At 31.1% G+C, this 10,052-nt stretch overlaps 3 protein-coding genes and 1 long non-coding RNA gene across 13 annotated transcripts in view; 1 reads left to right on the top strand and 3 right to left on the bottom strand.

Moving 5' to 3' along the window:
* Positions 1 to 22: 22 nt before the first annotated feature.
* LOC128887910 (uncharacterized) lies at positions 23 to 4,715 on the top strand. The gene is made up of 2 exons (XR_008460116.1): positions 23 to 163; positions 4,599 to 4,715. It is a non-coding gene; the product is annotated as an uncharacterized LOC128887910 (long non-coding RNA).
* LOC128887901 (dynein axonemal assembly factor 5) lies at positions 265 to 3,349 on the bottom strand. The gene is made up of 6 exons (XM_054144369.1): positions 2,637 to 3,349; positions 2,327 to 2,563; positions 2,071 to 2,266; positions 1,684 to 1,990; positions 685 to 1,606; positions 265 to 617 (listed from the first exon to the last, which is right to left on the bottom strand). The coding sequence occupies exons 1-6, from the start codon at positions 3,337 to 3,339 to the stop codon at positions 481 to 483; spliced, it is 2,502 nt and encodes an 833-aa protein (XP_054000344.1). The 5' UTR covers positions 3,340 to 3,349; the 3' UTR covers positions 265 to 480.
* The window catches only part of LOC128887906 (phosphoribosyl pyrophosphate synthase-associated protein 2), a 14,267-nt gene continuing 7,708 nt past the window's right edge, over positions 3,494 to 10,052 (bottom strand). Inside the window, exons 1-6 of one of the 7 annotated variants that reach the window (XM_054144381.1) lie at positions 5,622 to 5,896; positions 5,350 to 5,437; positions 4,874 to 5,282; positions 4,534 to 4,806; positions 4,300 to 4,446; positions 3,494 to 4,218 (exon numbers count right to left, since the gene is read on the bottom strand). In XM_054144381.1, the coding sequence (XP_054000356.1) occupies positions 4,060 to 4,218; positions 4,300 to 4,446; positions 4,534 to 4,806; positions 4,874 to 5,282; positions 5,350 to 5,426 (1,065 nt within the window). In that variant the 5' untranslated portion in view covers positions 5,427 to 5,437; positions 5,622 to 5,896 and the 3' untranslated portion in view covers positions 3,494 to 4,059. Of the gene's footprint in view, positions 4,219 to 4,299; positions 4,447 to 4,533; positions 4,807 to 4,873; positions 5,283 to 5,349; positions 5,438 to 5,500; positions 5,505 to 5,621; positions 5,897 to 10,052 lie in introns of those variants that run through there. The other 6 variants (XM_054144383.1, XM_054144380.1, XM_054144382.1 and 3 more) reach the window with 6 other exon arrangements.
* Positions 6,573 to 10,052, bottom strand: part of LOC128887904 (putative thiamine transporter SLC35F3) — a 6,419-nt gene continuing 2,939 nt past the window's right edge. For all 4 annotated transcript variants that reach the window (XM_054144377.1, XM_054144376.1, XM_054144378.1 and 1 more), the window contains 7 exons: positions 9,803 to 9,955; positions 9,306 to 9,653; positions 9,086 to 9,214; positions 8,674 to 8,863; positions 8,495 to 8,584; positions 8,288 to 8,417; positions 6,573 to 8,180 (listed from right to left, as the gene is read on the bottom strand). In XM_054144377.1, coding sequence (XP_054000352.1) covers positions 8,144 to 8,180; positions 8,288 to 8,417; positions 8,495 to 8,584; positions 8,674 to 8,863; positions 9,086 to 9,214; positions 9,306 to 9,653; positions 9,803 to 9,955 — 1,077 coding nt within the window. In that variant the 3' untranslated portion in view covers positions 6,573 to 8,143. The remainder of the gene's footprint in view (positions 8,181 to 8,287; positions 8,418 to 8,494; positions 8,585 to 8,673; positions 8,864 to 9,085; positions 9,215 to 9,305; positions 9,654 to 9,802; positions 9,956 to 10,052) is intronic.

The raw sequence follows: 10,052 nt of genomic DNA, 5'->3' as shown, positions 1-10,052 counted from the left end.
GTACAAAGAATGTACATCCTATTTTTATTGGTTTAATAATAAAAAGAAAAGTTCTATTCTCTCGAAGCGATAGTGATAGGTTGTTGTAGGATGAACGAGACTAGGAAAAAGGAAAAAAGAAAAGGCATAGTGTTTCGTCCCGGGACCGCCAAAGGACTCATCGGTAAAGTTTGGGTTAAGTCTTTGCCTTAGACGATGGATACTCGATGGTTGATGGAGAACTGTAGAGGAGAACTGCAGAGAATCATGTACAATAAGTATGCATACGAGAGAGTACTTCGTATGCTTTGTATACTATATACAAAGATGTATAGTACGTACTAGTATACTATATACAGGATGAGTCACTTCCGTTGTTTTCACTTATGGCAGCCGATGGAAAAAACGAATTGATTTGGTTACTTAAGATTTTACTATATATACAAATATCTACAAAACTAATTACACGTTCCTATTTTCTACACACATTATTTATTAATATTAATTATTTCTTAAAATACATGAACAGTGTTCCAAAAGTGTATCAATACCCTCTTGATTCCTAAAATTTGTTTTACTATTCTGAAGTTTTTGATAGAGTAGTTCTGGATGCACTCTTGCTAATTCTTTTAAACTATCTGAAAAAAATGTTTAACATAAATGTAATCTAATAATATTGTACAATCTTAATACAAGTATACTAACCTAATATGACACTTTGAAATTCGCTGTCTGGGTCATCTAAATATATTATAGTAGAAGTATATAACATATCTATATGCCCTTTGTTAAAATCTAAATTGTAATTCTTAGGTATAGCCTTCCAAAGTTTTACTAAAGCTTCTAATGATGCTGATCTAATATCATCACATCCGTCATCGAGTCTTTTTAATAGTACAGGATAAATTTTATGTATATAGTCCTCAGTGAGATGAAATCTTTTTCTAATGGACATTACCAAATACATAGCTCGTAAGGAATAAAATCTACTTTTTTTAGAATTATCATCTGTGAGACTAATTAAAACTGGAATTATTTTGTCAAGTTCCAGACAATTATCTTGTTCATTCAAACATTGTGTTCCTTTCATCAATAGAGTCTTTCCATATTTTTCTAAGAAAGCACATAAACATGATACTGCAGCAGTGCGTATGGCTTCAGCAGCCCTTCCTACAGTCCAGATTAATCCAGGAAGTATACAGTCTTCCAGAAATTGATTACAAAATTTTGGATCCATAATTTTATTTGAGGAATCTCGATTAAAATAATCTGATAATAGAGTGAAATATTTTAGTCTCATCTCAGGGTCAGCATCATTTCCCATGGTACTTTTTAGAATTGCTAAAATAATCTCCAAATCAAAAGTGAAAATTATTTTGATGTGAATGAAAAATGCACAAAGAATTTGAGACCCAGGGCTATGTATAGTCCATGACTTGTAGTCAGAAAATGATGAAATTAAATGCCCAATATATTCAGAATAAAGTTCTTCAACAGTATTAAAGGAATTAATATTTGCAAGAGTATTTAATAATTCTTTTGCTTCTAGTTCTATAGAATGTTCTTTTGTCATGGATAGGACAGTAAATATTGCTATGAATAAATCTTTTGTTATAAGCTTACAGTCCTAAAAATTTGTAAATATGTTAAGTATTAAATAGATAAATTTTAAATGTATAGTAGTTTATAAAATGAAAAGCAAACCTTTTCGCATACTAAAAGTAGAGAATGGCAGCAACAAAGTATTTGTTTTTGATATGCTCCTTTCTTACTTTGACAAATATGTGGTTGCTCTAAAAATTGTCCAATCTCCTTTAATAATGGAAGAAGCGCAGAACGCTTGCTACCTTTTAGAATTGCAGCAAATACTCTTAAATGTCCTGTAGATGGAGTATCTTCCAGAGTAGGAAGTATTAAGTGGCAACAAGTTTTTGGTTGCACAAAATATCCCAAATATTCTGCTGCTCTCTCAATATTTTCTACAACTCTATCATCTTCATCATTGCAAGCCCTATTATACAGTTTGTTAATTACAAATGCATGAAATTGAATGTCACTTTTGTAATGTATATTTAAAAATTCGACATTTACCGATACATAGGTGGTAAAAGTTTTTGAATGTGTTGTGTTACATCTTCTTCCACATTCAATATGAATACACAAAGTAATTGGGCAGATCGTACTCTTATATCTGCCATCCAATTTCCTAATTCCAAACTAATTCCATTTATCAATTTACTGAAAGTCTGCTGTGCTATTACACGACATCCTATATTTGGTCTGACAACTACAAAAGATTTATAATAGTATAGATAATATTTAACTGTAGTTAATATGTTCAATATACCATTAGGATAATGAGAAGGATTGTCGGTAAGAAAATCCATTTTATCTTTGAATTTTTGGTCATTTTCATTTTCTTTCATGTATAACTGTCCAACAGCATTCCAAAAATTTGTAGCTTTTTCTCTGATTTCTTTGAGCTCATCATGAAGGCCTGTTAAAAGTAGTGGAAGGATTTTGTGCCACCAATTATATCGATCCTTTAGTTTTAAAAGCCAACAACCTGCTACCTCTATTACAGCTACATATAAAAATGTAATTATGCTTCATAAAGTATAAATTAAATTAAATAAGAAATATAAATAAGAAAATACCTATTCTAACAAGCCCATTTTGATCAAATAATTTTTCTGCTAAAGGTGTAGCTACATCTTCTATTAATTTACTGTTTCCATATTGAATTAAATCTCCTATTGTTATAATGGAAACAATTCTAACTCTAAAATGTTGGTGTGTAAAATTACTTAAAATTGGCTTCACAAATTTCTCAGATTGCATATAAAAATACTTTGATAAATTCTTAGCGAATTCAGATATGCAATTACAACTTTCTCTTTTAATTAGTGAATAATTATCCACTATAGTATGTGTTAAAATTTTTACTAAGTCGTCTATGTATGATGCCAATAAGTTATTATATTTTAATATTATCTGTTTTAATAATATAATACATTTCAGTCTAACTTCCTCTGATGTTTCTATTTGCTCTTGAGAACCCAACCTTCTTGATAAAGTTGGAAGCAAATACATAACATATTTATCATTAGGCGTTAAATTAAGTATAAATAATTTGATAATTTCCAATGTTTGATCGCGACATATTTCTGAAGAATCATTTAAAAGTCTCAATAAAAACTTGTTCACAATATCCCATAATTTTAATATTTCACTTTCAGATTGTGGTAGTTCTAATATCTTTAGAATTTCTATTAAACCTTGTATTCTTCGTTTCTTCTCATCCGATTGCAGCGTAATACAAATCCTCGAAAATTCGAAGTTCGTTGTTTCCACAGACATCTTAAAAACATCTACAAATTACGGTAACTTTAAGTACTGAAAGGGGTTTGGAATTATCTCCATGGATTGTGTATTTCCATAGCAACATTTTTATTGATTCACGTGTCTTAACTCGAATGTTTAGTATTTAGTTTACATTTAAAATAAGAAAAAATAAAAATACCTACCCTATTTTATTTTTTAAATTACATTACTATTTTACATTCTAGAATCTTTAGATTCAAGTTTAAAATAATGTATTTGCGTTCTTTGTGGTTTGAAACATGTATATAATGTTTTTGAATATGAAAAAAAAATCTTGTAGATTACAACACTGGGTTAAAAGTAATATCAAAATATTTTAACTAATCTTACACAAGCTCCACAGTTAACTTACAACGTGTGCAAATATGAGATGCATATGTCAATATATCTACAATACATACATATACGAAAAATTGATGTCATATTAATTTACGAAGTATATTCTAAATATATTTTGCATATTAATATACATATATTTTCCATATTAACACATGTCATAAATGCGTAAAAGTCGTAGTTCAGTGATAAATGAAGATTGTTGGAAACTTTCAAATAATTCTACTGACTTAATCTAAAATAGACTAGCATGTTCATTCCTCTGTAAAACAATGAACAAAATGTAGTAGATATGTCTTGAGTATGGTCCCTGGATACAGAAATTTAACGTATTTAAGACACATTGTTTTGACACATTTCTTAATCTTCCAAAGTGACATTTTTAAACAAATAAGACATGGACTCCTTGTTGTGAATACGTCTAATAGCTTCTGCCAATAAAATACTGATATCAACAGTCTTTATTTTTGGGCACTGCATCTTTTGGATATCATGAGGAACTGTATTTGTTACAACAACCTACAATAACAGTTATGTAATATTGCTTGCATACATAGCAATCCTTAATTCAATTTTATAAATAATGTCACTCTTAATTACCTCATCAATTGGAGACTCTTCTATTAATCTCGGAGCATCAGAGCTTAAAAGACCATGTGTGGCCAAAACATAAATTTTACATGCTCCCCTTTCTTTAAGGACTTCTGCTGCAGCTACATAAGATTGGACATCATCTATCATGTCATCCTGAATATAAATAGTTTCTCAGTTTTATATTCCTTAATTTTGTTGACTTGACAAGCTATGTAAGGTTTCCCTTGCAAGTTTACGTACCACCATGATGGCTATACGTCCACCCACATCTCCTACTACATTAATCGGTGGTTTTTCTTTTGCAGGATGCATTGGAACACCAACTCCAACCTCCATTGTTCTTGAAGCCAAAGCAGGTGGAGAATAACGCCCATCATTCATGTCTGATTCTGCTTCTCTCTGCTCTCCATGAATCACTGCTATACCTAAACGTAATCTTTCTGCATAGCTAGTTGCTTTTTTTGCACTGCCAGGATTTCTTGCAACTATCACTGAATTGTGATAATCTGGAATCTAAGTAAATATGTAATTAAATAATTACAATTTAATACAATAGTGCCCAAATGTGCTATTTACATACAGATTCTTGTATATACTGTAATAGAAAAGGACTGGCTCGTAAATTGTCCACAGGAACATCAAAGAATCCTTGTATTTCTTTCTGATGTAAATCCATCGTAATTATATGAGTTAAACCACTCTTACATAACATTTTTGCTAATAATTTAGAGACTATACAACCACGTTTACGCATCTTGCATTGTTTAGAGTAAGGTAGATATGGGATAACTCCAACAATGTTTTTTGCAGAAGAAGTTTTGCAGGCGTATGCCATGATCAAAAGTTCCATTATGTTATTGTTCACATCCTTTGTTCCAGTCTGAATAATGTAAAGATCCTTACTACGCACAGAGTCTCCGATTTCAACCATTGTTTCGCGATTTGATTTATGGTATACAGAGCATCCTCCATGCTTAACACCCAATCGACTTTGAAAGAAAAAGATTACATATAATATAAAAAAAATACTGAAGATGCACGTTTATGAAAACTTACTTGGCAATAAGATTAGCCAGTTCTGGATGAGAATTACCAGCTATAAGTACAATATCCGAAGATACAGGTTTATCCATATTACGAACTTCTTGAAAAAAATCAAATGATAAAAATAATTGATGTAGAAAATAATAGACTTTTATAAGTGATATACTTTATGTTTTAAAATGTTAAAGTTCTTTTGCCATTATAGCTTAAAAAAATGAATTAATGCAGTTTAGAAGGTGCATTATAATTAACTAACACAATAAGATATTCTATCTAAATAGTACCTTATAACTGAGTTACAATACTAAATTCTACGTTCATATTTAATTACGTACTATATAGTGTCTGAAATACTAAAATCGATTATTCATTTGTATACTAATGTATGTTTGATTGTATCGATTGTATTCGATTAGTTATTTCAAACAGAAGAAGAATTGAATTTGATATAAGTTCAGTAAACTTTGTTTAATCTACATCGGTTTTATAACTGCTGATAAGTAGGCGTATACAGTTCAGAGTTCAGATCGGAAAACTTCCGACTGAAGTCAACTGAAGTGAGTCGAGGATTTCATGTAATACCAATATTTAAAAAAACGATGAATCAGATACTTGTTCATGCTGCAGTAGCATTAGAAAATTTCCCTAAACATTTTTTTTTATTTCCATGTAAATTGATGAAGAATGAAGTAGTAACACTAGCATAAGTGACTCCAAAGTAGGCTGTGACACTAGATATTGAAGTGTTTGATGCAGACAAGAGCAAAGTGTATAATATTTTTTATCGTCAATGATCAACAAAAATGAAATTTAACTGAAACTAGTGATTTTTAGGAAAATTCAAAAGCTAGTAACTTGTCTCTTTTTTGTTGGATGCTACATCGTACTACTGCATACTTCATGACTGAACTTTGAATTTTTCTTCGCTTAGTTATAAAAAATATGAAGTTCTGTAAAATTAGTGTATTGTGTTTCTCTCAGGTATTAATTTTCTGTCCAAGTATTAATGTCATTCACTATATATGAAAAGCTTATATAATATGAAAATTAAGAATGATGAAAAGGCATTTGATGAAAAAACTAAAATGTTACTTAATATTTCCTTTATTAGAGACGATTTGAAAACAGTTTATAGTACTTTTTTTATGTAAAATTTCATTGTATTTAAGATTTATTTAAAACATCTTCAAAATTCCATGCATTGATTTTGTTCAAAATCTAATTAGATCTTGCGATGAAAATATAAAACTTAAATATAAAATTTTATTGAAAACAATTCAGCTATTTACACATTATCATGTTAACCAGCATACATGCAAACACACATACATACATAAGCTCATTTAACAAATGAAGCGTTAAGTACCTGGCATCTCTTCGTAAAATACTCTTTAAACAAGCAAAAGTTTAGTGAGTAATTATGTAGCTCAGGAATTCATATTAAACAAATAAATCATAATGTATAAATATTTCTGCTTATTTTGATTGATAAATGTACTATATTTGTATAAGAAGTATAACCCTGCTGCTAAAAATAACAACACCTCATGGTATTGAATGATTTGCAGTTAAGAGTATCTAAATCTGTAGAAACAATTGCCACCTTGTTTAAAGAGTTAATTATATGTTGTAGGTTAGCATGTCTATAATTATGTATAGGTAGTTCCAATTCCTGAGTCTGTAAAATGATCACTTCTTCACAAAGGAATGTTGTATTCACTTTCAGTTACTGAGCTGCAGTATTATTTGGTTGTCCTTTAGGCTAAAATAAATTATTTGTAGAATATCTTCTACAGTGAGAGACTATCTATAGAATTACTAAAAATATAATTATAACTGCATCTTCTGTACTGTCATTGCAAGTTACAGTAATAATTTCTTGATGACGTAACAATATGTATCAAGCATAAATATTGTTTAATGCTAAAATGTATATCATCTAATGAAAAGTATTGCTTCGAACAACCGATTTCCTGTTGTTAATTAATGAAATCCCATAATCTATTCATATTCTCCTGTATCTATTACAGTACATTCGATATCCTTTTCATTGGTAGGTATTGTTGTCAGAGATACATTATTTTTACATATGAAGTGTTCATAATATTCATAATGCAAATATGCATATAAAAGTGATAGAACGTTATTTCTAAAGGAAATGTTTATCTATAATTCTTTTGGATAGTTTGATCTATGGTTCCTTTGTCGCATAGAGGGCGACACTAATTGGGTTCAGATAACTTCTGTATATAGAGAAATAGGTTAACAGCTTTGATAACATTTTTCAAACACAGTTCCAATTCAATGATGCTTTCTATTAGGTTGGTATTAAATGTAATACTGTTTAATCTTCCGTTTATTGAACAATCCACAAACGAGCTTAAACTAGGATAACCAATTTCAGGCAACAGTAATGATGTTAATAGTTTGAACCCTGGTTGGGGACCCTGTTTGGGGGGTATGTCTAATGGTTTTATAGACTACTTTTGATGTGGTTGTGATGATGATACATCATCACATATAATTAGCTTAATTACAGCGGCGATCGATAATAATGTGAACACGTGTCGCCAAGTTTGTGGAGAGTGTCTAAAGCGGAATTTAGTGTATTCCGCGACTGACATTCTATACTCTTCAAATTTACATACGTTTCACCATGTCTAGTGTCAGGCATAGCATCATTAGCATTCAATGTGCCAAACAAGAACTTGCTAACACTTTCTATTGAAGAGACATTGTTGCTTGAAAGAGTTACTCCTTCAATATCAGTACTTTTACTTTGGATAGGCATGATTCGTGTAGGTCTCTAATGCAAAGGTTGTGAGTAACAGTAATGCGAACATCTGTAATGATATAAAATGCTTTTCATGTGTCTATCGAGTTTTGCCTCACAGGCAGAACTTTAAGAAAATTACTATTAAAGGTTGTTTACAAAACTTAAATTGCTTACCGAAGTAATCTGGTTATATAGTCAGGCCAATTATCTGGAAACATCACAAGAAAGAAGCCAACTGCTATAAAGATCATTCCTGCCAATTTCATGCCCATAAAATGGGCTCCATATAAAACAACATCCAATGCTGAAACACAGTAATATTAATCAGTTATCAAGTAACAAGAATCGTAAATATAATTTTATTTTTAATCTTTATCATACCAGCAGATACAGGTACAGCTGTGATCAATCCCAAAGTAATGAATAAGTCATATGTCAGAGCAATACTGAAGTTGCCAAGCATGTTTGCAACTGCCAAATAATTAAATGCAATTATGTCTAGAAATTGTCTTCTCAAAGAAATTTATTAAAAACTAGCATCAAGAGATGAAGATGCTAACCTAGGTGAAGAATGCTTGCTAAAAGTAATGCGGTCCATGGTAACCGTCCCCAATGTACACTTTCAGCCCCCGAAAAATATAGGGCCAAACAAATTGGCCACAACAATGCTGCATTGCATAATCCGATAAGGGAGAAAAATAACGACATTTGGCCAAATGTCGTTTCTCCTATAACTTTCTTAAACAGTACCTGGTTTAACATGATATTCGCTATTTTATATCAGTTGATGCAGTGCACTCTTGAAATCATGCAATTGAACAAAGGTAGATTAACAGTAACAAAGTAATACCAGTACTATGTCCGTGTTTCGCGAGTATAAGGATTGTGCGGGATCTTTGACTTGGGTTTGAATCTAACCAATGGATTGGAATTCCCTAAGTGATTTCGAATTAATTCCAGGTGAGATTCTACCTTATAAACTGCAGAACCAGCTGCTGCTGATGTTGCCAGAACAACACCTCCCAAAGTTGGACTTCCAGTTATTCCGTCCATGTATGCTAAAAGTGCAATTCCAGTATTGCATAAAATGACTGCTACTATCTGCAACGTATTTGTTTATCATTGTTGCATACAGCTTTGCTATTATTTTGATTTCGTATACTAATTATTCTCATGAAAAGGTACTACTTACTCTAACACCGACAAATTGTTCGTGAAGTATTACCCACGATAGTAAATAGACGCAAGACACATTCGTTGCGAAAAGTGCCATTACATCGGTAGCTAATAATATCCTTAGCGAATAAATATACATATAATTTGTAACCACCCATAGTCCGCAAAAGAGACTACATCTGATTAAGAAACGACCACCAGTGAAGCCCTTATCACGAAATCCGCGTAAATTCTCTGCGATTATTTCTGATGGGGTGTTACATTTAATTCTTGCAGCTTGGCAAAGAAAATAAATTGGGAAGTATAGAATCTCCCAATTTGTGCAAAACCAAGTTGTGAAGAAAGGAGCATTGTATGGAATTCTCTGAAAAAGTTAAAAAAAAAAGCACAATTAAATTAATCGTCTTGTAAAAGAGCAAAGACAATGAAGAAGCACAATGAATATTTGATTGATCAGTCAATTCATTTTAAATTGTGCTAACTTAAAAACGACTAAAAATGGGATAAACTTACATGTTGGTGACGTAATCCTGTGACAGATGAATTCGATGATGATGATGAGTAGATTGGATTTTCCAGTTTATGGAAATATAAATATTTGATGCAATGTGTTGCACCAACCCAACTTGCTGTGACACATATTGTAACACATACACCAAAATATATCTGTAATCATAATATATCCATATGAAGAAGACTAAATAATGTGCGTCAAAAGTGCCCCTAAACCAAATCGGCTACCACTGGGTCATTTTGTAGATAA

This window comes from Hylaeus anthracinus, unplaced genomic scaffold, assembly GCF_026225885.1.
Source record: "Hylaeus anthracinus isolate JK02 unplaced genomic scaffold, UHH_iyHylAnth1.0_haploid 11989, whole genome shotgun sequence".
Lineage (NCBI taxonomy): Eukaryota > Metazoa > Arthropoda > Insecta > Hymenoptera > Colletidae > Hylaeus > Hylaeus anthracinus.
The sequence above is the reverse complement of the archived record's forward strand: the minus strand, read 5'-3'. Positions and strand labels throughout refer to the sequence as shown.